Below are 27,279 nucleotides of genomic sequence, written 5' to 3' on the forward strand. Positions count from 1 at the left end.
TCCCCCAATGCCTCCCCATTTTTAACACCTTGCAAGGTTGCATTTTGCGTTCTCCCTCTGTAAAAGAACATATTTCTACGTTTTATCACAATTGTTGAATATTCTAGATTCAGCCAAGTTACACAGTCCCAGTCGTTATCTTTCCTCCTCTCTTGTGGTGTCTCACATGCTCCCCCACCTTCCTCTCTCAACCGTATTCGTAGTTACTTTGTTCAGTGTACTTACATTGTTGTGCTACCATCTCCCAAAATTGTGTTCCAAACCACACACTCCTGTCTTCTATCACTCCTGTAGTGCTCCCTTTAGTTTTCCTGTAGGGCAAGTGTCTTGTTCAACAAAGTCTCTCATTGTCTGTTGTCAGAAATATTTTGAGCTCTCCCTCATATTTGAAGGATAGCTTTGACTGGATACAGGATTCTTGGTTGGTGGTTTTTCTCTTTCAGTATCTTAAATATATCACACACACCACTTCCTTCTTGCCTCCTGGTTTCTGCGGAGAGATCTGCACCTAGTCTTATGAAGCTTCCTTTGTATGTAATGGATTGCTTTTCTCTTGCTGCTTTCAGGATTCTCTCTTTGTCTTGGACATTTGATAATCTGATTATTAAGTGTCTTGTCGTAGGCCTATTCATATCTCCTTCTGTTTGGAGTACGCTTGCGCTTCTTGGATCTGTAATTTTATGTCTTTCATAAGAGATGGGAAATTTTCATTATTTCCTCTATTATTGCTTCTGCCCCTTTCCCTTCTCTTCTCCTTCTGGGACACCAATGATACGTACATTATTGTACTTTGTTTCATCCTGAAGTTCCTGGAGACATGCTCATATTTTTTCATTCTTTTCTCCATCTGCTCCTTTGCGTGTAGGCTTTCAGGTGTTTTGTTCTCCAGTTCCTGAGTGTTTTCTTCTGCCTCTTGAGATCTGCTGTTGTATGTTTCCATTGTGTCTTTTCATCTCTTGTGTTGTGCCTTATCATTTCCATAGAGTCTACTACGTTGTGTTTTTTGAACTTTCTGATTTCTGCCGTATGTACATGTCCAGTGCTTTCCTTACAGCCTCTATCTCTTTTGCAATATCTTCTCTAAACTTTTGATTTGATTTAGCATTAGTTGTTTAAATTCCTGTATCTCAGTTGAAGTGTACGTTTGTTCCTTTGACTGGGCCATAACTTTGTTTTTCTTAGTGTAGGTTGTAATTTTCTGTTGTCTAGGCATGGTTTCCTTGGTTATCCAAATCAGGTTTTTCCCAGACCAGAACAGGCTCAGGTCCCAGAGAGAAGAATATTCAGTATCTGGTTTCCCTGTGGGTGTGTCTTAGAAAATTGCTCCACCCTTTGATGCCTCGGGTCACTGTGCTTTTCTGCCCAGCAGGTGATGCCTGTTAGCCTGTAATTCTTGACTGATGTGAGGAGGTATGGCCGTGTTCCCCCAGGCTCTGGGGTCTGGTTCTGAATGGAAAGGGCCCCACCCCTTTCCTCCTAGAGAAGACGACCCCCTAGGGGGCGGTCATTAGCATTTCAGTGGTCTCTCTCTCTGCTTGTGCAGTCTCCACCCTTCTCTGAGTCACAGCCCTGGAAACTGAAAATGACTAGTGGCTTTTCTCCAGTGAGAGCAAAAAAGAAAAATGGATAGTCCCCTTCAGACCCAGTCCAAGGCGATCTTCCGGCTCTCCAAGGTCAGTTGTCACCCAAAGCCTCTGTCTGTTTTTTGGGGATTCGTACCTATAGTGAGCAGTTCACACTCGCTACTTAAAACCCCAGTTGGAGCTCAGCTGAGCTATATTCGCTTGCTGGGAGAGAGCTTCTCTGTGGCTACCACGCGGCTGTGCAGCTCTGGGCTGTGGGAGAGGGGGTCTCGTGACTTGGATCCGCAGGTTTTACTTACAGATTTTATGCTGTGATCTTGGGCATTCCTCCCAATTCAGGTTGTGTATGATGAGTGGACGGTCTCATTTGTCCCCCTGCAGTTATTCTGGATTATTTACTAGTAGTTTCTGGTTTATTTTAGTTGTTCCAGGGGGACTACTTAGCTTCCACTCCTCTCTATGCCACCATCTTGCCCAAGCTCCTGCTGGTTCCCTTTTAATCTGTAAACATGATAGATTGTGAAAAATATCAAACAAAAATCAGGAGTAGAAAACCAAATCCTCTGGCTGTTTCCCTAGCCACTTCCCAGAAAAAACCTATTGTTAGCAGTGCAGTATGGTTTCTTCCAGTAGTACACATGCTCATGCTCACTCACCAGTGCACGCACTGACACACTCATGATACTACCTCTGACAGACATAGTCACAACCATGACACCAACAAACTTGCTGACACATTCCTGTCACATACTCAGGCACTGCCTCACCCACACACTCACACTCACACTCATTTATGGATGTGTCATACTTGATGTCACTGACACTCACAGACACAGACACACCAGTTGCAATACCTCCCAGACACACTCATGACACACCCACAGACTCCCACTCACTGTGACAAACTCAACACACGTTCCTATGACACTTTGTACACACTCACTAAGACTGACTTACCAACACATTCACATTCGCTGACACATTTATTCACAAACACTCCAACATATCCATGGCAATACTCTCTGACACATTCACCAACACATTCATACTTGCTGACATCGGGACACCAAAACTCACGGCACAGATTAATACACTCACTGACACGTGACACTCCTACAATCTCCCACTCACTGAGACCAACGCGCTCACTGACACATACTGGCACACCAAAACACCGGTACCTTCACAAACACACATGGACACACTCAAATGCCCACATGACAGACTCAGTGGTGCACTTGCAGGCTCACACGTCATTCTTACCGACATACTGCCACCTTCACATCTTCATGCAGACATTTCCACCCACTTGTTCACATTTATACACGCCCAGAGGCGTACATGCTCCCACACGGCCCTACATCACATTGACGCACATACTTAGGTGTGTACACTTACGCACTTGCTAACGCCCATACACACATTCACACTCTCACACTTACATGCACTCACAGACCTAAACACTCTCACACTCATGCTTTTAATTTGTACCTTTAAGAAAAGGAATCATACCACAGCATACCAGTTTCTTTGCAATCAACTTTTTGCCACTTCCCAGACTTGAACCTCTTTCCTCTGGTTCAGGCCGTCTGCACTGTTCACTCATGGAATTCAGGCTGTGTGGTCTCCTGGTCTTGGTTTATTTAGTCCTTGGTATCAGCACTGGTTAATTCTGAAAAGAAAAGTGTTGCTTTTTGGTATCAGCATCGCGGTCCCTGCTCTTAGTAGGGCGTGTGGCTCTTCTGTGTCAAAGGTCAGTCCGATGTCAGGTTCTCATCCCACTGATGAGGATATGTGCCTTGCTGCCATCAGCTTGGCAGTTTGCCCTTGGTACTCCTCTCTGCTTCCCCAGGACAGCAGGCCCTGCCCTCGTTGCCTCTCACATCTGACCTGCCCCTGCTGCCTACACCAGCCCCAAGTCCCTCTTGCCCCATCTCCATCAATCCCTGCTCCACTCTGCTGATTGCTTGGTAAAAGGCAGAGACACTCAGTGGCTGGCAATGATCCTTTCCACCTTGCCTACTTCCCACAACCACTTGACCTAACGAAAGCTCCTGTGTAAAAGGCCAGGGAGACAAAAAGTAAAAGAGCTATCAAAACCCACAGTGAGTCACAAGGAGATAGTGTACCTGGACAATGGATTTTGTTTGAGCATCCTGGCAGTGAAGGAAAAAAGGGAAATGGGATGAATTATGGTGTTGGATGAGAGCAAGACTGCCTGCACGTGGGTGAGATGGATTTTCTCCAAAGCTGAGTTTTGAGGATTGTGTTGCTTTGATACCAGAGATCACACTGGATCATGTCAACATGAATTTTATATGCAACATTGCCAAGGAGAGGCCTTCACAGACAGGTGCCTGGTTAAGGAAGCTAAAGGGGGATACTTTTTTGGCCTGTTGTTTTCCTTTGGGCCTCTCCCTGCCACCCAGTTGCCAGCAGAATTCATGATGCCTTCTGGGTCCCCTGGTCTAGTTGGAAGACTCTGAGAGTGCCTTGTCACAGCATTGGTTTTACACTTACAATTATGCCCAGTTACACGGGCGAGTGCCAGGGTCAGCAGGAACCTCTCTGGGTTCTGTTAGTATCGTCTGACATCAGGTGGGGGGTGTTTCTCCTTCATCAGAGCCATTCCTCCTGTGGGGATGGGGATTTGTTGGTCAGTGCTGTGAGTTTCCTGGGCACTGCTGCTTCGGGGGAGACCCACAGGGTCCGGTGTGGCCCCCAAAGCATTAAGTGTGTCTCCCACCTCCACATGCTCAACTCCCTGTGGCTTTACCTCCAGCCCTGACTGTGCACAGTGGGGTTGGCGCAGGTCAGGGAACGTAGGATGGCTTCCGCAGATGGGCAGATGACCCTCCTAGTGGTTGGAGGGTGCAGGGAGCAGCAGCATTTGCACAGGAGAACAGGCTGGCTTTGACGTCTGATGAGCAGTCCAGGCAGGGACTCGGATTCAGGGGAAAGGGTTTCTGGGGTCTCTGTGACGCGTCTGCAGTATGGGAAAGGATACAGGGTGTGGCTGGGTTGTGAGGGTGCCAGGCTGGCTGGGGAAGGTGGACTCTCTTCTCTTCTGGGGCCTTTGGGGGTTCCAGGATGGATGGGAGGAAGGAGGGGCCACGAGACCACATCGTGGGTAGATGTGGGCTCCTTGGGGAGGGAGAGTGACAGCAGATGGGAACCTACAGACGTTTTAATGAAGAGTGGCTGTACCTGAGGCCGCTGGGGTTACGGGGGGGGCCAGGTCCTGGCCTTTTATTTCTCACTGTCTTGCCTGAGCTGATACAGTTTTGACCAATGATGGCCGTAATTTCTGGAGTGGAGGCTGAGACCTGCCAGTGTCCTTTTTGCCCGAGGACACTGAGACCTGATTCTCAGCCATGGTGAGTTGGTCTCTCCACAGGTATTGCTGACTTGAATGTTTATAATGCAGTACTTGGGATTTTTTTTTGTTAATTCAGTTTTATTGAAATATATTCACATGCCATACAATCATCCATGGTATACAATCAACTGTTCACAGTACAATCATATAGTTATCACAATCTATTTCTGAACATTTTCCTTATATCAGAAAGAATCAGAATAAGAATAAAAAATAAAATTGAAAAAAGAACACCCAAACCATCCCCCCATCCCACCCTATTTGTCATTTAGTTTTTATGCCCATTTTTCTACTCATCCATCCATACACTAGATAAAAGAAGTGTGATCCACAAGGTTTTCACAATCATACTGTCACCGCTTGTAATCTATGTTATTATATAATCATCTTCAGGAGTCCAGACTGCTGGGTTGGAGTTGGTAGTTCAGGTATTAACTTCTAGCTATTCCAACACATTTAAACCTAAGAGGTGTTATCTATATAGTGCATAAGAATGTCCACCAGAGGGACCTCTCGACTCCATTTGAAATCTCTCAGCCACTAAAACTATTTTATCCAAGACAGTGGCATTTCATTGAATTAGAGACCCCATAACCTTTTCCATCCTCCCTGGAGGTGGATTGGTGGATTTGAGAGTGAACGGAGGTGGTAGTTGTGTACACCTTGCCGTGTCCCCTGGGGAGCAGCGGATTTTGCTGCAGAGACTCTGGGAGGTGCTTGTGTTGTGCAGGAGAAACAATATTGTCTTTCAATGCAAATTGCCCATCACACTCATGGAGGATGGCCTGGAAATGGCTGCTTTCTGGTTTACCTGGAAAGGATACGTTTACTGTGGGGTGGCTTTTTTCTCTTCTGAGCCCAGAGCTGGGCTCTCTAGACTTCTCCTCATCTGGTCTTCTGTGCTTTGTATCCATCAGCCAAGAGTCAGTGCTGTGGCCTGGCTCACTCCTGCCCTCCCAGAACCTCAGTCTCTTCATCTGTAAAGTGGGAGCAATGGCACCTGCTTCCCAGGCAGTGAAGTAAAGAGCAGGAAGGACTTCACAGAGGACCTTTCACATCCCATTGCTTCCAAAACGGTGGTAAACATTCTTGTCGTCACTGACCATTGTCTCTCTCCCCATGACCAGCAGGTCCAGCTTCATGGAACCTCCTGACGTTGTAAAAAACAGCCTTGGGGAGAAAACTACTGGCCTGACGATGCTTTGCTGGCTAAACCCAAAGTGCCCGAGTCCTGCCTGACGTGTGTGAAGGACAGCTACACTGACATCCTCATCGGTTCAGGAGGTGACTCTGCCTGGTTCCACGTGCTCAAGGTGAGCCTCAGGACCTTGGCCTGCCCGGGCCCTCAGCAAGCCCATAGTCCAACCACTAGATGGTCTGGAGACCACATGTGCTCTAAACGTGGGGGGCCTAAGATGGGATGTTACCCCATAGGAGGGACTGGGGAGAATTTCAGGCACTGGGGATGGCAGGGAGTCCTTTGTGGGTGGAGGGGTGGGGGTGCCGCCCCAGACCGGAGAAGAACATGCCATTTCTCCTTTGTCTAGTGAGACAGAGGCACCTGAGAGGATTTGGTGAAAGCCTCTTGAGAAATGACCAAGTGCCCAAGGGAGGGTGTTGGGGAGGATTCCTGGAAGTGCGGACAAGGTGTTATTCCCCCCAGGGCATGCAAGGGCCACATCCTGGAAACGTGGCGTGGGGGCTAGAGAAACCAGCCAGGTGGGGATGCTGGGGACACTCACAAATCAGAGGAGAGCTGGGAGGCTCATCACTGGGGCAAAATTAGGGAGGCCAGAAGGAAAAACGTGATGTAAATAGCAACAGGATGAAAAAACTTGGGGTGGGGGATGAGACCCAAAGTCCGGGGTTCAACCAGCCCCAAACTGGTTTTCTCCAGAATAGATGGTGCGTGAACTGGGGGCTCAGCTTCTGATCCTGACTCTGCAAGGCTCTGAGCAGGTCACCCTGGCCACCCTCTGGGCCCATCTCACTGGGTGGCATCTCACTGTTGTGAGGGTGTAGAGCATGATGGGGCTTGGCAAATGCTGACAATGGAAGTAGTGGCCACCTTAACCCAGACCAAGATCCAACAGTTCCAAAAAGTGGAGCTTTTTATAACTCCCTCAGTTACAGGGTTCATGTACCCCTTTGGGACACATGTCCATTTGGAGGGCTGCAGAAACATGGGCATGTGTGATTATGGGGTGTTGCACAGTTCCTGCTGGGGTCACGTATACCTAGAAGCTTTCTAAGATCCCAGCATCCCCAGGATGGGGGCACTGCTAATGGCCTCTTGTTGGCAGGGTGAAAAGATCTGTCTCATCAAGCCGGCCTCGGCCAACTCCTCCCTGTACGAGTTCTGCCATTCGGCCTCCAACCACAGTGAGATGTTCTTTGTCGACCAGGTGATCAAATGCTACAAGTGCACTATCCCACATGGCCAGGTGCTCTTCATCTCATCAGCTGGGCCTGGGTGGCCCCAGGGACCCCAGGACCTGGGTCTCCTGCCTCACAGCCTGCTGCTGCTCCTGGGAAATGAAGCCAGCAGGAGGGAGCCGTGTGGAGGAGGGCGAGGTGGGGCCACCCCCAAGGGCAAACCCGGAGAGCCCCCTGATGGCGATGGGAACTGCACCCTGAGCCGCTGGCAGGGCCGGGCCACCCCTGAAGGGAGAAAGAGAGTGTTTGCTTACTCTAAACTTTGCAGTAAGGGATAGTTCAAGTATAGACAAAAGGAGGAAGTATGCTATAAGCCTTTGCCACTTCCCTAGCCCAGATTATGTTGAAGTCAATTCTAGACAGATTGTTTCATCCATAAATATTTCAGTTTCTATCTCTAAAATATTTTTTTTAAGTAACACGATTAAAATACAGGCATCATCCCTTTAAAAAGTAACAATTAATAATAATCCTTTCATATCATCAAGATATCCAGTCGATGTTCAGATTTTCTAAACGTCATATGTATATTTTTTGTGTGTTTTAAATTAGGATGCAAATGAGGCTCTTGCTTTTGGATTGATTTATATGCCCCAGATGGGTTCATAATACCCGGACTCTCCCCCTCCTCTCTGTCCCTCCCTCCCTGCTTCCCGCCTTTCCTTCTCCCTCTGCTCTTCTCCCTTCTTCTACCTCCCTCCTTCCCTCGCTCCCTCCCCCCTTTCGTCCCTTATACTCACAGTCCATTTTTTTCCATTTTTTTCTTTTTTGTGAACTCTAACATATGTACACAACAGCGATAAGTTTCAATGGATGATTTCACAAGTAGTTAGAAAGCAAATTTCAAAGAACGTCATGGGTCGCAGTTTCACAGCTTCAGCCATTTCTGTTACTGTAAAATATCTCTTGATGTACAGCTCAACAAGTAGTCATATAGATAATTTCCAAAATTGTTATGGGTTACAGTTCCACAATTTCAGGTTTGTCCTTATGCGGTACAAGGTATATAAAGAAAAGAGAAGACCTTCAAGGCACAATTCAATGAGCAGCTATAGAACAAATGCCAAGGGCTGCAGTAGCCTACGGTTCCACCATGTCATTTCCCTCCTTGCAGCCCTTCCAACAGCCCCACTTCCAAAAGTGTGTATGTAACTATATAAAGCTTCCGTATTCCTAGACCTTTGTTCACTGTTACCTTGTTTGTCGCTGCTCCTTCCTTTGACTTAATCTTTCTCCATCTTCAGCAGAGTCTAGGCAGTGAGCACCCTAACTTGTTCATATTAAAAGGGGGTGGCAATGGTATGGGGAAGGGGCCGCACCTGATAGTTGATGTTTAAGCAGCTGTTGCCTCTGGGTTTTAGGACTTGTCTGGTATGGAGTTTCACAGAGTTCACATTAGTGATTACAGAGACGATCTCTTCTTTTGTGTCTGGCTTATTTCACTCAGCATTATGTCTTCAAAGTTTGTCCATGTTGTCATAAGTTTTACGACCTCGTTCCTTCTTACTGCCGCATAGTATTCCACTATGTGCTTATACCACAGTTTGTTTATCCACTCATCTGTCGAAGGACATTTGGATTGTTTCCATCTCTTGGCAATTGTGAACACTGCTGTTGTGAACATTGGTTTGCAAAGATCTGTGCTTGTCACTGCTTTCAGATTTTCTGGTATATACCAAGGAGTGAAATTGCTGGGTCATAGGGTAACTCGATACCTAGTTTTCTGGGGAAAAGCCAAACTGTCCTCCAGAGTGTCTGTACCATTGTATGGTCCCATCAACAATGAATAAGAGTTGCAATTTCTCAACATCCTCTCCAGCATTTGTTGTTTCCTGTTTGTTTAAAGTCAGTCATTTTAAATGGTGTGGGATATTGTCACATTGTGGTCTTGATTTGCATCTCCCTAAGAGCTGGTGAAGATGAACATTTTTTCATGTGTTTTTTAGCCGTTTGTATTTACTCTTCAGAGAAATGTTTTCTCATATCTTTTGTCCATTTTATAATTGAGCTGTTTGTACTATTATTCTTGAGTTATAGGATTTCTTTATATATGCAAGATACCAGTCTCTTATCAGATACATGGTTTCCAAATATTTTTTTCCCATTGAGTTGACTGCCTCTTACATTTTTGAGAAATTCTTTTGAGGTGCAGAAGCTTTCAATTTTGAGGAGTTACCATTTATTTATGTTTTCTTTAGTTGCTTGTGCCTTGGGTGAAAGGTCTAAGAATCTACATCCTAATACAAGGTCTTGAATGTTTCCCTGTGTTATCTTCTGGGAGTTTTATGCTCCTGTCTCTTATATTGAGGTCTTTGATCTACTTTGAGTTAGTTTTTATGTAGGGTTGTGAGGTAGGGGTCCTCTTTCATTCTTTTGGTTATAGACATCCAGTTCTCCCAGCCCCATTTATTGAAGAGACTGTTATGTCCCAGTTCAGTGGATTTGAGGGCCTTATCAAATATCAGTCGACCGTAGATCTGGGTGTTGATTTCTGAATTGTCAATTTGATTCCATTGATCTGTATGTCTGTCTTTGTGCCAATACCATACTGTTTGACAACTGTGGCTTTATAGTAAGCTTCAATGTCAGGCAGCGTAAGTCCACAGTCTATTTGTTGAGCAACTGGGGGGTTTCCTGGAGTCTGGGCCCCAGGTTCCTTCTCTGACGCTAACATGGGCTGAGTCCTAACTCTCCCGGTAGATGGAGTGGCCCTGCCTTGTCCTCCTGCCTCCCCCTGTGTGTAGAGACCAGGGTGCCAGGGCCTCAGTGCTGTCTCCCTGTGTCCTTGAGCAAGTCCCCTCACCTCCCAGGCTCTCAGTGTCAGGGGCTGGATTCACTGTCTCTGCCTGTTCAGAGACAGCCTCTCTTTCCTGTGGGGCTCACCCCACCTCCTTTATAGGGTGAGGACCTCTGGGGGCATTCTGGGCAGCAGGTGCAGTAGCAGAGGTGGATGAAGATATCAAGGCCCTGGGCTGGCGGTTCTTTGTGCCCACCAGTCTGCTGGAGGTGCCGGGCCTGGTCCTGATCCAGAGTTGGTGTTGGCAGGGATCAAGCAGTCCTGGGCCCTGTCAACTCCCAGGCCCTCCGGACCTTCCCATGGGACCTTCCCTGGTGCCCATGCTGCAAGATGTGCCCAGTCTCGGTGGAGTCATGGAGAAGGGCTAGCTCCATCTCTGTTTGTCTCTCCCAGGCTGGATCGACACCACACTCATCCCTGTGGCCTGCCTGGCCTTTGCAGCACATTTCCTCCACAGACTGAGCGTGGAGATGTAGACGAGGTACGGCCTCTCCACACGACACCACCCCTGGGCTGAGTGTGCAGGGCTTCCCAGGCTGTGCTCTGCCTGTCCCTGTCCCTGTCCCCAGGCTCGACAGTGCCTGTCCTTGGGTTCTGTGGGCAGCATCTGCCCCACTGTGCTATGTCTGTCCCTCGGCTCTGTGGGCAGGGTCTCCGTCCACCATGCTGCACCGTCACTGGTCTCTGTGAGGGTCTCACCACCCTCCCCCCTGGGTCAGTGTAATGGTATCTTCCCTATCCTTGGGTGAGGCCTGCTGAACTCACTGGGCCTCCATGTGCACGTAGATGAAATGTGCAGTCTCATGAGCCTAAGGCTTGTCTTGGCCATCTTGGTGGGAATGGAGGCTGGAAACAGGTGACCCTTTGGTGGATTCTGGGTACATTGGAAGGCACACTCTTTTCCTGGCCACTGACCCTTGCTCTCTAGTGACCACAGTCGTGGGCTTGTGTGAGAATGAAGCAGGCAGCTCCTGCCAGGGCCCAACTTTCACCCCTCAAAGACAGTCCCCGTGCCGTGGAGCTGTTCCACCTCTGCAGGGCCCCAGTGGGGGGCCCTGGGTCCTGTGGCCTTGATATGGGTTACTCTCTGCACACTACTGGCTGGCCCTCATTGCACTAAATTGTTCTCTGCTGTGGCTTACAGAGCTCATGAAGTGGAAAGAAGGTTGAAACTTGCAGCCTGACTCAGTTTCCAAACTTTGAAGTGGCCTGTTGGTACATGGGAAAGCATCTGCTTGAGGCATTCAGAGGAACCGGTTGCCCTGTATGTGTGTCTGAGCCCATGCTTCTCTATGGGGAGCAGGGGCTGGGGGGCTATTTCTTTGTGGGTAAAAGCCAGGGATGCCAGGATACTGGGAACTGGGATGGGGACCCATCCCCTTGGTGTGGATGCTGCCTTCATGTGTCCTTGACCAGGCCCCCTCACCTCCCCGAGCCTCAGTTTCCCTATCTGTATGATACAAGGGCCGGATTGTGTCAGCGGTGACTGCTCAAGCATGGCCCGGAGGCCTACCTGGAGGGGCCATTTGGTAGTTTAGAAAGAGCATTGGGCTGAATGATGAAAGGGGCAAGTGTGCATTCTACTTTGTGCCTTTGGCCTTGGTGCAATTATTCACTAATCCCATGCACTCCCCAAGTGCCTCAGTGAGGACAGTCAAACCTACGTGATGAGAGACTTGAGATCGGCTGTGATTCTGCGTCAGCCAGGCAAGAGACCCTCTCACTGACCCCGCTGTGAAGTGGGAGTGCGTGTGCATGTGCATCTGTGTCAGTGTGTGCATATTTGGGTATGCAAGTGTGTCTGTGTGAGTGTGTATGTGTGCTCCTGTGTGGTAGTAAGTATATGTGCGAGCATGTGTTCATGTGCCTGCACATTTACGTGTGTGTTGGTGTGTGTGCATGTGTGTACATGTGTGTACATGGTATATCTGCATGCAAGTATGTGTGCATGTGTGTGTGACTTCTCTGTGTGTGCATGTGCACAGAGGGACATATGTGTGTCTCTGTGTGAGAGTCAGGGTCTCCCTGCGGCTTGGAGGGGACGAGGTGGGGAAGTGTGATGTGGGCTCCTTGCTCTGTGCTGCCCCCTTGGGCACCCCCTCGCCAGCCTATTGTCTCTGTCCCAGTTCCATGCCCTGCTGAGCACTCCTTTGGGGCCCAGGAGCACTTTGCCAAACTGCCTGTGTCCCTGTAAGGGATGCTGGCTAGAGGCTTTTTTCTGTTATGTATCTTTTTTTTTTTTGCAGTTGTGGTCTTCCCAGGAAGTTGCTTTCTTTCTGATAAAAGTCACAAAGAAATAATTTTATTAGGAACCTTTTGTACTTTGGGTGTAGTTTGAGCTGAGACAACTCAAAAGATTCTTTCATCTCTGCTGACCGGGTCTCAATTAAATTTATCAACAGCCCCCCGGAATGAGAAGCCCAAAGCCAGGCTCTGGCAGAGGAAGTGAGAGCCCAGGAGGGGGAGCTGGCACAGCCTGGGGGGTGCCCACGCCCATCAGTGGTCAGGAGTATGGGACTGGACAGCTAGGCAGAGGTTCAGGGTGTCACCATGGAGTCGAATCCCATGGTGACAACGGTCCAGGCTGTCCCCTGGGACTTGGGCCCCTCCTCTGCAGAAGGCATGATGATAGTCCCTGCTTTGAAGGCCATAGGGGTGTTCCAAGCTCCATTTCTCCCCATGGGTGGCTGCTGGGCACAGCAGGCCACAGGCACCTCCTTTGTTGGACCCTCCCAGGGTCCATGAGGGATGGTTGGCAGTTGGGCAGGCTGCTGCTGGCGGAGGCCCCTGGAAGTTCCTGGACAGTGGGGATGCCCCTGGGCTGGGGGTTGGCTGCTCACCGGGGCCGGGCAGCTGGCAGGGCCCCCCTGAGCTAACCCTCCTCTCCCTCCCCAGCCCACCCAGGTTCTCACAAATCTGGGAAGCAGCTGCTGCCTCCTTGATTCCAAGGAGCTGGAATTCTCAATGGAGCTTGTAGATCGCGGACTGAAAAACAGGTGGGAAAGTATCTCATGCAGGACGATGGGGCAGAGAACAGGGTGGCCAGGTGGGAAAAAAGTGCCAGAGCCTGGAGGAGGGAATGTCCAAGGGCTCATTTTCCTACCCATGAGAAATGTCACAGGAGGTGCTGGCAAGTGGCACCTGGCATGGGCTGGCCCAGAGTGTGAAGCAGCCTGAGTCAGACATCCCAGTGCTGCCCCATCCTCCTGACACTGACCTGCCCTGAGGGGTGGACGGACACAGACAATAGCACCCTCCCACCCAGGGCAGCAGGCTTAGATGGTGGAAGCAGGTGGACACCCCAGGATTGCTGGGAGCCGTGGGGAAGGAATGTGAGCCAGCACGAGGCCAGGTGGAAGGAAGGCAGATCCCAAGGTGGGGAAGGACTGCCAGGTGTGGACCCAGAAAGGGCTGGAGAGGGCAGGGAGACGGTAGGGTGGGACTCTGTGGGAGCAGCAGCTGGTGACCTGGAAGGGCGGGCAGTCCAGCGGGGTTCTGCTGAGCCCAGAGGTGGAGGCCTCGGGAGTGGGTCACAGAGCCTGGGTTCAGGGTGGGGGTGGGGTGGATGACGTGGTGGTTTCACATACCTGTGGGTTTTTGCCCCTGAATGTTGGGGAGTTGTGTTTGGGTCACGGAGGCATTGCAAGTGGTAATGCACGTGCATCCAGATCTTGTTAGGCAATGTGGCTGCATGTATTAGTTTGGGTGTAGGATTCCTGTGTTGTGAATGTTTGGGAATGTGTTGTTGGGGCTCATTCGCATGTTCTTAAGGCACATTGAATGGCCATGTATGTTTCTTGTATTGATTTTCAGATGTGCGTCTACATATATTAGTATTGAAGGGTAGCTGTATGGCATTTAGTGGTGTATTAGTTAGGGTTCTCTAGGGAAAGAGAATCAGTGAGAGGGATCTATGACTATAAAATTTATAAAAGTGACTCATGCAACTCTGAGTAACTGAGAACACTCAGGGCACATTGAATGGCCATGTAAGTTTCTTGTATTGATTTTCAGATGTGTGTCTACATATATTGGTATTGAAGGGTAGCTGTATGAGTTTTAGTGGGTTGGTAGGGTGTCCTATATGTTCAGATTGTAGGATTCTGTGGCATTTGCTCTGTGTGATTCTTTATGCGCACAGATATGTGATGTGGGACCAGATAAGTATTGGTGATTATATTTGCCTACTTTGTGTGTTGTGTATTTGAGTATATTCGAGGCAGGTGGAAGTTGAATTTGAATTTCATTGATGTATGTATTTATGGTGCATGGGAGTTTGCACATTTTCTAGGACTATGTGTTTGCATTTTGTAGTCGGAAGTCGTTAGCGTGCATTCTGGGAGCCGAGTATTTGATGGAAGTTTGGGTTGTGTGTTTCCAGTGATGTGGGATAATTTCATTTGTATGTAATGGAAGCATGTGATACAATTACCTTGGAGTATCTGGGGTTGTGGTAATTTGTCGGTGTATGAACTGGGCCTTGGCAGAGATTTCCTCTGTCCTCATCTCTGGCAGACTGGAGATGTTTCTTTGTGTCTATGTAGTGTATACTAGTTTGTGTGCACTCTAGAACCAGGCAGTTGTGTGCAGGTTCACGGTAGAGTGGTGGATGAGATAACTCTTCACTTGAAAGTGTGACAGGGACTGTGTTTGTGTGGAGGTTTTCTGTGTATATGTCAGAGAAGTATTTTGGCCATACATGGTGGTAAACGGGCATTATGTGTGGAAGTTTTGTATGGTTCTAGGTGTGTGTATACAAATTTGAGTGTGTGTAGCATTTCCCCTTAGATAGGAAGAAGTGACTGGAGTATGTATAAGTTGTGTGGGTCTGTTTTCCAGATATAGAAGGGGCTGTGCCTGTTCTTGTGATTTATAGCATGGTTTTGCTGATATGTTTTGGGCGAAAGTAGAAGGTTCATACTCAGTGTGCAGGTGTATTCTAGGCACATATTTTTGTAAAAGGGGTTTAGATTCACTAAAGCTGGATGGAACGAACTTGGGACAGTTCTTGGTGCATATCTCCTCCCACGGCCGGGGCTCCAGGTGAGGGCAGAGAAGGCTGGCATGCGGGGTGCTATGGAAGCCTGAGGTACAGTCTTTGGAAGTGGATCCCAGAGCCTGGTTCAGTGTGGTGGGGAGGGGTCACGGAATCGTTTCATATAGGTGGGTTTTTTTTTCTCCCTGAGTGTTGGCGACTTGTGTGTGCATCACCTCCGGCTTACTCACGATAAGTGCAAGTACAAGCATGTCATGTTACGGAGTGTGCACGGTCGATGGCAGTAGCACTGTGAGCTCTGTGTGCAGAGAGGGTGGGTCAGTGGGTGTCGCTGGTGGCATTAGCCATCTCGGCGCTGGCCAAGGCATCAGAAGAAGAATCCCCAAGGCCAGCGTTTGAGTTGGGCCTCAATAATGCTGGGAGCTGCTCCCTGTCTCCTGGGAGAGATCTCCATGGAGACCGCCCCACCCACAGAAGTGGAATTGTGAGGAGGCAGCATTGTCCTCTGGGAGAGATCTCCATGGAGACCGCCCCACCCACAGAGGTGGTATCCGCAGGAGGCTGCAGTACTGGAGCCACCTCTTGGCTTTCGGTTGCTGGCACCATTGCCCACTTCCCTAGCGGGCACTGTTGCTCCACTCTTCTTCCTAACCTCATGGTCCCTGTTGTACCTGTGCCCCCCAGCTTGGGCGGTGTTGAAAGACATCGGGCTGGGCCAGGGCCGGGGTGGGGCTCTGCGGCCTTTGCCTCTGCCTCTCCCACCCTTCTTATCCGTCCCGGAGCTGGAAGCGGGGCAGCCTCTGCCATGGCCTCTGGATCCCCACGCACAGGGGGCAGCGGAAAGATCCGGACACGGCGTTGCCACCCCGGTCCCGTGACGCCTTACTCGCAGGGGCGACGGCGCCAGCTGGGCATTCTTAGCAGGGTTACAGAATATGTTCAGAATAACGTGCCAGCATGGCTACAGAGATATTTCAAGAAGAATGAAGATGTATGCAGCCACACAACAGACTCAGAGGAGACTCCATGTTCGCAAGAAAATAGGGAAGATGACGAGATAGTGTGTGCCGGTGAGGAGAGCTCTAATATTAATGATGGGAGGATCACTAGTGAGCCAACAGTCGGTAATACAGAAGACGCCTCAACAACCAGCCCTGCTTCAAATTATGCAGGTGAATTAAACAGGCCATCTCTTAGTCAGAGCTGCTCGAATTTCTCCATGTTGGAATCCCATGTTTCAAATTGTGAGCCGTCCACATCATCAGCATTCCCAACTGGCAGTCCTGGCTTTTCCCTTGTGAAGGAAATTATAGACTCTACCTCTCAGCATGGTGCTGGTAACACGTCCACTAGCCATCATTTTGAATTTTCATCAACAGTTTCCGATAAAGCTATGGCTGCTCCAAAGAAGACTTCAGTGCCACCTCTGTGGTCTCCAGAGGCTGAACGGTCTCATTCACTCTCACAGCACACTGCCACCAGGCCAAAAAAACCAGCGTTCAGCTTGTCTGCATTTGGGACACTTTCCCCTTCATTTGAGAAATCTTTGATCTTTCAAACAAGTCAGCATGGAGATCCTCCTTGTTATCCTAGAAAAACAACGTATGGTGGGGCAGCAGCTGCTGTAAGACATTCTAAACTAGCAACGACCCCTTGTCAGGCACCAGTAAGAAGACAGATGAAAGCTAAGCAACTCAATGCACAGTCCTGTGGTGTGACTAGTTTAGCAGCTCGGCGAATATTACAATCTTTAGAGAAGCTATCAAGACCTCTAGCAGATGTTCTGTCTTTTCCTGTGTGTTCTCCTCTTGATAGGAGTCGGATAGATAACACAGATTTGGGGGCCAAAAGAGATAAGGTGGATTCTCAGTATCCTGTTCAAAAACTCATGTCTCCAAAGCAAGTTTCCAGAGCAACAAATCAAAGTGTTTATTTTAAACCGTCTCTGACCCCATCTCATGAATTGAGGAAGGCTGATCAAAGAATAGTTAAACAGCACAGTACTCATTATGAAAACAATGTGACACCAGGACAAAACAGAGAACAAGAAAGTGGCTTTCCGCATCAAAATTTGCGTTTCCCTGCCCCCGATGGATTATCTTCTGGAGCAGGTAGTAGAGGTGGCAAAGTCAGACGGGAGAGAACACACTTCCTGACATCTGAACCACCAGTGGAGGAGGAAATGCAAGCACTAGTATTATCAAAGATCTCTCTACCGATCACCAATTCTTCACTCCCTTCCTTCAGCTTTCATTGTCCTTTGATGACAACTTCCTCTCCAGCTCCCATGAGTCCTTCACAATCAGTAACAGATAAGGTACAAATGATTTCTCTGAGCAGCACTGGCAGACCCGTGTTTAGATTTTCTTCTTCCACTGTAAAGTCTACTGAGGCAGGTGCACTGCCGTCATCATCTGCTGAATTTACATTTAGTATGCCTGTTGCAAAAGCAGAACTTGCAGACACCAGTAGTACTTCAGAACCTATGATAAGTGCTTCAGCTCAAGATATCACTGCAGTGACTAGTAGAAGCCATAAGAGGAAGCTAGATGAAGATGACGAGGGCCCTTCTAGACCTGCAAAAACCTGGAAAGGAGGAAGAGTCCTTGATGTTCTGAAAAACCCTGGTTTCCTATCACCAAAGGTAGATGCTTTTGCTGCTCAGCCGACCACGACCAGCCCGGCAGTTTATACAGGACCAGCCGTATGTAGGTTTTCCTCTAGTGAAACTGGACTTGGGGAAAGTTTAAAAGCTGGATCATCGTGGCGCTGTGACACATGTCTGCTCCCAAACAAAGTAACTGATGACAAGTGCGTGGCCTGTCAAGCCGCCAAGTTGCCACCGAGAGGTTCTGTTGAACAAACAGCAGTTGGGACAGCAAGAAAAAGTGGGAAACCAACCATTTCTGCGTCAGGGGCAGGCTTTGGGGACAAACTTAAACCAGAATTCAGAACTTGGGAGTGTGATGCATGTTTAGTGCAAAATAAACCTGAAGCAAGAAAATGTATAGCTTGTGAAACAGCCAAACCTGGAACTGGTGTCAACCGGTTCCTTCCACTGCCAGTGGTTTCAGAAAGTGACATAACTCTGCCGGCTTCATCTTCTAGCTGCACTGTGACCACTGGTACCTTAGGATGTGCAGATGAGTTGAAAACACCGAGAGGATCTTGGGAGTGTCCAATATGCAGTGTTTCTAATAATGCAGAAGACAATAAATGCATGTCCTGTATGTCCAAGAAAACAGAGAGCTCAGTACCTGCTTCAAGTAGCAGCACTGCATCTGTCGCTCTTTCTTCTGCAGATACTCTAGGATTGGAGAAGTTGAATCCCGAGGGAAGCTGGGACTGTGAAGTATGCCTAGTACAGAATAGAGCAGATTCTGCCAAATGTGCAGCATGCAAAAGTGCCAAGCCAGGCACAACAGACACAAAATCTGAGTTTAAAGGCATTGTCAGCTGTTCTTCACGTTCAAACCCAGCAGCCTCATGTTTCAAATTGGGAAACCCATCACCCGCTTCTGGGCCTTCTCCGACTTCAACAAGTACTGGAGACTTTCAGTTTCGAGATCAGGGAGGCTTCAAAACCAGCATGTCTTCAGAGTCTGGATCCACAGACGCCATGAACAGAAGTTTTCAATTTGACAAATCCACCGAGATACCTCGTAAAGTTGCCTCTGAAGTTATTAGCTTTGGCACAAGTGTTATTAATCATAATCCAGCTGCTGCTACTACTGCAGCGACCTCTCAGAACGGCGTCAGTTGTAGAACAGTAGAAACCAAAATTGTTTCAATGGCTCCAGTCACATGTCAGACATCAGATGTAGAGAGGAAGGAATTGCCTCCAGCCGGAGGAGGGTCCGCTTCTGGCAATATGGGATCTGCCTCTGTGCCACCTGCCTCAGCGTTCACTTTGGGAGGGACAGGGGAGAAACAGCAACAGCACGGCACTTCTGCTGCTCCTGCGTATGGGACAAAAACTGATAACGAAGACAGAAAGTGGAAGGCACGCTTTCCCTTCGGCTGTTCAAAGCGAAGGAGAGAGGAGAGTTCAAAGCGAAGGAGAGAGGAGAGTTGTTCAAAGCGAAGGAAAGCGGAGAGTTGTTCACAGTTGGCATTTGGTTTCAATATGAGGAAACCATCTGAGAAGGCATCTGAGCAGCCAGGAAAGGCCACTTTTGCTTCTGGAGCTCAAACCAATACTGCAGCTGATCAAGGAACAGCAAAGGCAGTTTTCAGTTTCCTGAACAACAGTTCCTATGGTTCAAGGACATTAGCCACTTTAGCAGGTGGTGGCATATTTGCTAATTCCACCCCTTCCTCCAACCTGCCTGTGGCCGCTGGTGCACTTGGACAGGCCAGCAATCCCGTCATCAGTCCTGCCCTTGGTAACTTTGCTGGACCCAGCTCATCTCAGTCTTTGCAATTTTCTCAGCAAAATAGCACTGGTACAGCTGTCGCCCCAATTGTCTCAGGTCCAGGAGCCGTGAGTAATAATACTTCAACGTCTGGTTTCAGTTCTCAAGCTACAACCTCATCTAGCTCTGGAGGATCCTTTGTATTTGGCACTGGACCTTCAACACCATCTGCCGGTCCAGCGTTTGGTGCTAACCAGACCCCAACATTTGGACAAAACCATCGTGCCAGCCAGCCTTATGCCACAGCATTATTCGCTACTGGTTCCCAGCCTGCACCACCACCTATTTTTGGTGCGGCATCAAGTGGTAACCAGCCTGCTGTGTTTGGACAGCAGCCTAGTCAGAGGGCATTGGGCTCTGGAGCAACTCCTAATTCCAGCCAAATGGATGAACTATGTTCTCTTTTTCAGCAAGTTCATTTTGTGGACTCACAAAAAAAGACTGCTGTTAAACGCAAGAAATAATAGTCTCAATGCTGATATACACAACAGTTTTTTTTTTCTTTCATTGTATTTCTTTAATAAAAATGTACAGTAGAATAGTTCTATTATATTAATACATTCAGAACAATTCTTCCTTTTCCTTAATTTTCAGCATGCTTTACAGTTAAATATGATCAGAGTACTTTGCTTGTTTCTTAAACATAAATAGTACCATCATTCAAAATAAAACCCATATGTTAAAAACATTTATTTCTTTCACCATCAAACATCAGAGATGACTCTAAATTATGTATAAAAACTTTTCTGTAGTAAATTATTTTTTATCTTAGAAAATTAAGTAGTTTTTAAACTTATATACATATTAGTTTTTAATCATATAAGTAGCAGTAAAAAATTGCAGTTAGCCTATAATATAAATATTTTTTCCTTTGTGTTTAATAGATATTTTGTGTTTTAACAGGTATCCAGCATCCGCAGCCTTCCAGTGATTCACTGCTCTTGGAAGTAGTAAAATAAGTAAAAGTTAGTGAAATGGAGGAGGATAAATTTGACCTTTCTGAAGAGGACATGATAGCTAGAGTAAATATGTATGTATAGGCACTTGAAAGAATTAAAAATGGAGCTGTCAAATTGAGGACGATATTTGCTTGAAATTCTTATACTGCATATTTCTAAGGTCCTACAGTTAATGCTAAGTAAGCTGCTAAGAGTCTATCAGTATTAACTGGTATTACTGAGGAAGATTTCTCTTAGAATTTGGATAACTTGGAACTGGACCTTGAAATTAGAAAATATGTTGAACTGAATGATAAAAAAAAATGTCAGATATTTGTGGGATACAGCTAAAGCTGTGTTTAGATTAGAATGTACAGCATTAAATGTAAATTCAAGCAAACTAAATGTAAATTCAAAAATAGAACAGAAATCCGTGAAAGAAAATAAAACCAAAGGAAAGATCAATGAAAACAAAAGCTGGTTATTTGAAAACAAACAAAAAACATGAACTTCTAGCTGGAATAATCAGTTAAAAAGAAAGACAACATAAATTACAAATATCAGGAATGAAAAGTGAAATATCATTACAAATATTAAAACGATTACAAAGGAATATTGATAAATTTATGTAAATAAGTTTGACAACCTAAATGAAAAGGACAAATTCCTTGAAAGGCAAATTACCAAAGTTCCCTTAAGGGGAAATAGATAACCTGAATAGCCTTCTATTTTAAAATTTTGTATTTGTAGTTGAAAAACCTCTTCCAATTAAATATAAAATATATATCCATTTTCTTATCTCTCTTTGTGTTACTATTGTCACATATATTAGACCTTTATATGTTAAAAGTGCAACAATACGGTTTTATAGTTAATGTTTTGTGCAGTTGTTTTTGAAATCAGTTAAGGGAAGAAAAGAGAAAAATATGCATTTTATACTTTCTTTTATATTTTCCTCCATAATTACCTTACTTGTGTTCTGTGTTACACAACAGTTTTAATAATGAAAACACAGAAATACCGTACAATTACTAAATGGAGAAGTTGACATATCTGAAAGGCACTTAGCATGGACATCTTTAATCAGGCTTCCTCCATCAGAAAACTGTGGTGCACAGTACACCCAACTCACTCACTTCACACAAACACAGCACAAACTCAGCCTGGAAGTCATTCATTTCAGCATCCCCTAATCTGTACTGATGACTGAAGCTTCAGAAAGTAACCAGTGATCCAGCAGATCATTCACTGATCTAGTCTGTTCTGGCTATCCCCAGAAGAGTGCCCAGTTCCAACTGGCTGTTCATGGAACCTTTTCATCTGCACCACTCATGTGCATTGCTGTGCATTTGTGGAATGCTGTGAAATTGTAATTATATCTGAGGAATTCAGTAATTATAATTTTACAGCATTCCACAAATGCAGAGGTTCTATAAACAGCCAGTTGGAACTGGGCACTCTTCTGGGGACAGCCAGAACAGACTAGATCAGTGAACGATTTCCTGGATCATCGGTTATTTTTCTGAAGATTCAGTCATCGGTAGAGATGAAGGGATGTTGAAATGAATGATTTCCGTGCTGAGTTTGTGCTGTGCTTGTGTGAAGTGAGTGAGTTGGGTGTACCGTGCACTATAGTTTTCTGATAGAGGAAGCCTGATTCAAGACGTCCATGCTGAGGGCCTTTTAGATCTATCAACTTCTCCGTTTAGTACTTGTATGGTATTTCTGTGTTCTCAGTAAGACTATCACCTGTCTTTCTTTGAATGATTATTTTTTTCTACTAATGAGGACAGTAAGTTACCATCACTCCAGAGAAGCTTTGGCTACGGTGGGGCAAGGGTGCTGGTGGTGAACTGCACACACGGTGAAAGCAAATGCTGAGATAGTTTGCTAATAAAAGACCTGCCCTACTTCAGATACTAAAGTGAGCCCTACCGACAGAGAAACAAAGAAATGAGAGAGAGAGAGAGAGACTTTTAACAGACATATATAGAATATTACATCCCAGGTCACTGGGACACATGGATCTTTCTCCAGAATGGACTCTATGTGGGGACATAAAAACAAGCCTCAATAACATAAAAAATAAAAAAATGAATTTGTTCAAAGCACATTCTCTGACCACACTGGAATACAAATAGAAGTCAATAACCATCAGAGACTTGGACAATTCACAAACACCTGAAGGATAAAAATGAGGGGGAGATGAAAATATTCCCAGACAATCAAAAGCTGAGGAACTTCATCACCAGTAGATCAGTCCTAAGCAGGCTGAAAGGAAGGGACACTGAACAGTTGACTGAAACCACATGAAGAAATAAAGATTTCCAGTAAAGATCACATGGTAAATATAAAGACCAATACTACTGTATTGTTGATTTATAACTCCACTATTTACTACCTACAGGATCTAAAATACGTAAACTGTAATGATAAATCGGTGGTTTTGGACTCAATGTAAACTATGTAATTCTTGACAAGAACTACATAAAGGTGGGGGAATGAGGGAGTATAGGAACACAGTTTATGTGTCCTATTGAAGTTAAGTTGGTGTCAAAGAAAAACAAGATTGTTATAGATTTAAGAGGTTAAATTTAAGCCCCATGGTAAACACAAAGAAAGTATCAGAGAATATGACCAAAGAGATGAAAAGTAGAGTAGGGGTTCCAAGAAGTGGGTGAAGGGGCAATGGGGAGTTAAGAAATGAGAGTAGAGGTTTTGGTTTGGGGTGAAGGGAAACTTCTAGAAATGGATGGTCGGAAGGTGATAGCATTGCAACATTCTAAATGTGATTCATCTCACTAATGGAATGCTAGGGAGGGGGTGGAATGGGAAGATTTAGGCTGTATATATGTTTCCACAATTGGAAAAAAAAAATAAGACAGTCTAAATAGGTGACAATTAATGCCAAGGATGATCCTGGATGGGATCTGAGGTTGGAGGAGAGGAGGCTCAAAGGGACACAGATGGGACACAAGAAAAAAAGAAAAGGAAATATAGAACGTAAGCTTTATATCAGTGTTGAATTTCTTGAACTTCGTAGCTGCGTTTAATGGGATTGCATAAAATAATGTTCTTGTCCATGGGAAAGGTATATGTGAATTATATTGTTTGTTCAAAGATATGTGCAGCTAGCTCCCATATGTTCAGAGGACAGAGCAATAGATGATGGATGTTAGGGAGGGAGGGAGGGAGAGAGGGAGGGAAAGAAAGAGACAGTGGTGTGACAGGAACTTAAAGGTGATGGATTGGGGTATCGGGGGAGGGGAGTCGGGGTATGATGGAGTTCTATGTATGGGGTTTGTACTGTTTTTACAACTGTTCTGTAAGATTGAACTTATTTCAGAATAAAATTTATTATAAAAAAAAGAATAGGTATATCCACTCTTATGACTATAAAGGCTAAAACACATCTTATGAAAGATTAGAGGAACATGGAAATAAGTAAATGGCTTCATGTTAACTAATTTTTTTTCTGTAACTTTATTTACATTTCTATTTAAACAAACAAAACAAAACAAAACAGAACAGAACAGCTGTAACCAAAAAAAAATGTGTTTCCCTGTCAATCCCTCCCTTTTCTTTTCCAGGGCTTTTATAGGTCTCTGTCTTCTGGCATCAAGAATAATGCAACAGTATCTCTGACTGCTTTCTCTTCGTTCTAGGTCATTCTACTGCTGCTCTTTCCTACCTTGGTTCTTTACTTACGTGTCTCTTTCTTAAAAAATGGTCTTCAAGTTTGCCTTTTTATGTTATTTTATTGGTTACTAATAATTTTATTTTTATTTTTTGGCAGAAAAGAGCAAGTTATTACCCTGTGTGAAAACATCAACCTCGTGGAGTTGAGACTCATTCAGCCGTATGAACATGTTATAACAAACTGTATCTGTGAGATCAAACTTCAGAGCCTGGAAATGGAAAACCTGGCCATTGCCGTGAAGAGGTATCGAAGTCATCCTTCTAGGTGGTCCTTTAACTTGCTCTCTGACCCGTGTGGCAGACAGACCGAGCTACGTTATCACCTTGTGATGGCGCTGAGAGGGGAAGTTGATCAGGCGGTAACTTGTGGGGTCAGCCAACAGTCAGTAGGGCTCTGTGATCCCATTGTATCAACTCTTCTAGGCCAGTAATTAGATGTGAAACAATTTGGAGACATTTTCAAAAAAATCCTGCATCGAGCTAATTGAACCATACAGGAAATGGTCTGTCCCGAGAGGTAAGCGTAACTCCCTCTGAAGCCTGGGTTTGTCGCTTACAGGTGTGTGACCCTGGGAAGGTTATTTCATTTCCCTGAGCCTCAGCTTTTACATCTGCAAAAGGAGGATGACAATATTCACCTCTTCAGGGTGTTGAGACTATGTAGATGACATCAGGGAAGCAGCCCCTTCCACAGCACCCATCACATGGCGGGTGTGGAGCAAGGCTTCTTTCCCTCTTTCTAGCCCTGCTCACCTGGCCCTCCCACCTGAGCTAAAGCCAAACACCTCTTACACCCTCAGTATAATACAGTAATTTTATCTAAGCTGTAACTGGCTTACAGAGGATGGCTTACTGGTTTTAAGAGCAACCCCATGTGGTAGCAGCATTTACATTGTTGCATTACAAGTGTCAGCCTCTCTTTTCCCCAGTAGGACCAAACCATTGGGAAAGAGAGGGTACTTTGTCTGTCACACATCCTGGGTGTTCTGCTGCATAGACGCTTCTCACTGCCACGTGCTTCTCCCCACACTGCCAGCTGCTGCGCACCCCACCCCGCTGGTGTCTGGAACTCATAAATACACCCCCTGGATGGGATGCTGCTCATACTGCATTGGGGGTGGGGGAGGTGAGTGCTGCAGTTCCCACTTTTTTTCAGCTCCTCTGTCTCTCTATTCTCCCCCTCAGCAAGAAGATAAGGCTGTCATAGTTGACCCTTTGAAGTCACTGAAGGGAATTAAAGTGGAGAAGGGAAAACGTAGGCATAAACTCCTCATGGGGGTTTCTTCTGAACGTTTTCAGTTCCTGACCTTAGATTTGCCTTCTAGGGGTCTGCATTAGGGTAATAAAGGGTGGTCTTCTGATCTCCAAATGTTGGAGAAAATTCTGGAGTAAGGACCAGAGCCCTGGAGATGGCTTCCTTTGAGGGGTGACTGGCAGGCAGACACGTGGATTCTTCAGATTGTCCAGTGACTATCTGTTAAAACACACACAGGTACACACAGACCCACACAAAGGTATGTGGACACACACACTCACACAGCTTCTAAGGACAGTTCATGTAAACCCAGAGGGAATAAGGGAGCAGTGTCCTTTATGTTGTCATCACTACCTCTCTCCCCATGGATTAGCACGTCACTTTAGGATGAGCTCTGCTGGTGTCCTCTCCCTGAACGCCTTCTCCTTTCAAAGCCTGTGCTCTCTGGCTGGGATCTGGAGCCTGGCTCCATTCTGAGCCAGCAGTTTCTATTTACCCCTCTCCTCCCAGCTGTCCAAGACCGCACTTCCGTGTTCAAATGATGACCTGTGATCATTCCCTTACGTTCTTAGCCAAGGACCATCCTCAGCTCCGTGTTTGGTTAGGAGATGGTGGAAGAGCCGCTTCTACCTTTTCTTTGTTTGGGGGGCCCTGGGCCAGGTGATGGTGTACAGTTCCAACATGCCAAGAATTAGGAATGGCCAGGGCAAATGCTCTTCATGGGCTCCCTGATTTACAACCAAAACAAAACAAACACACAAAAAACAGAAAGGAGTTGCTCAGAAATGAGAATGGCAGGGAGAACACATTCAGGAGAGGTCCCAGATATTTTGGGGACTGTATGTTTAGAAGGAGTGGCTTGAAAAAGTGGTCATAACAAACAAGAAGGGGCTTCTGGCTTAGCTTTTTACTGTCCCAGATTTGACCAAAGAAATTGCTGTGGAGATACGTAATTCCCATAGCAGGTACTTAAAAACAGAAACAAGCTATCTTTGCAAACATGGTTAACAACATGGAGAAGTCTGTGTGTGGAGGGAAAATAAACAGGAGTAGAAAACAGTGAGAAGCTATTCAAAAATTTACTTTGGGGTCTTCCCCACTTCCCAGCACTTGTTTCGAGTTTTGTGTAGAAATTAAACTAATACATGAACAAATTGTGTTGTGAGGGAGCAGATAAGTTAAAAGCAGGTTGGGTGGTGTAGCAGAATCTCCTCAAACAGGCAGATGGGAGCGTGTTTTTATATTTAAGCTCTGCTCTCTACCTTTTATTAATAAAGTCATTGGTCCAGGTGAATTGGCTCTCGAGAACTCATGGTTTCTGCTTTCATGTAGCTTATAATCTATTTGGATGGGCAAGGCATATGCATATGCCAAGCTAAATAATTAGATATGGAGCTGAAAGAAAACAATTCTTTTTTTTTTCTTTTTTAGGGTTTAATCTGAAACCCCAAATGCTGTAATGTGACACACATCTCCATACTTGAGAATTGCAGAATGAAATTATCCTTCAACCCTTCTTACCTAAATATTTCCATTTCTAACTTTCTAGCAAATCAGAATGCTCTGTCTCTATAGAGATAGAGATTTAATTCAGTTAATAAAAGAAACAGAAGTTTTCTAGAAGGCAACCTTATCTATAAGGGGACAAATAGATATAAGTATTGTTTAGATCTCTTCTTCCCTTCTGATTTTAGCATATAGCATTGAAGTTTTACACAGTGCAATATCAAAATTAGATTTAAACTATTTTTTTTTGCTATGGGGTTCTTTTACATCCAGTG

The 27,279-nt window shown here is 46.1% G+C and overlaps 1 protein-coding gene and 1 long non-coding RNA gene across 38 annotated transcripts in view; both read left to right on the top strand.

The window, feature by feature from the left end:
* The window catches only part of LOC119531164, a 67,297-nt gene extending 59,793 nt beyond the window's left edge, over positions 1–7,504 (top strand). For all 14 annotated transcript variants that reach the window (XR_005216261.1, XR_005216263.1, XR_005216262.1 and 11 more), the window contains 2 exons: positions 6,090–6,275; positions 7,368–7,504. This is a non-coding gene — a long non-coding RNA (uncharacterized LOC119531164). The remainder of the gene's footprint in view (positions 1–6,089; positions 6,276–7,367) is intronic.
* The window catches only part of LOC119531162 (ras and EF-hand domain-containing protein-like), a 45,239-nt gene continuing 25,454 nt past the window's right edge, over positions 7,495–27,279 (top strand). For 7 of the 24 annotated variants that reach the window (XR_005216240.1, XR_005216244.1, XR_005216238.1 and 4 more), the window contains exons 1-2: positions 13,797–20,636; positions 24,341–24,487. Coding sequence is in view for 5 of the 24 variants with exons in the window: in XM_037832071.1 (XP_037687999.1) it covers positions 11,415–11,459; positions 13,091–13,191; positions 24,341–24,487 (293 nt within the window). In the remaining 19 variants the exon portion in view is untranslated. Of the gene's footprint in view, positions 7,537–9,872; positions 10,677–11,339; positions 11,460–12,597; positions 13,192–13,796; positions 20,637–22,827; positions 22,889–24,340; positions 24,488–24,666; positions 24,761–25,175; positions 25,370–25,428; positions 27,139–27,279 lie in introns of those variants that run through there. The other 17 variants (XR_005216242.1, XR_005216246.1, XR_005216249.1 and 14 more) reach the window with 14 other exon arrangements.

Source organism: Choloepus didactylus, chromosome 4 (genome assembly GCF_015220235.1).
Source record: "Choloepus didactylus isolate mChoDid1 chromosome 4, mChoDid1.pri, whole genome shotgun sequence".
Lineage (NCBI taxonomy): Eukaryota > Metazoa > Chordata > Mammalia > Pilosa > Megalonychidae > Choloepus > Choloepus didactylus.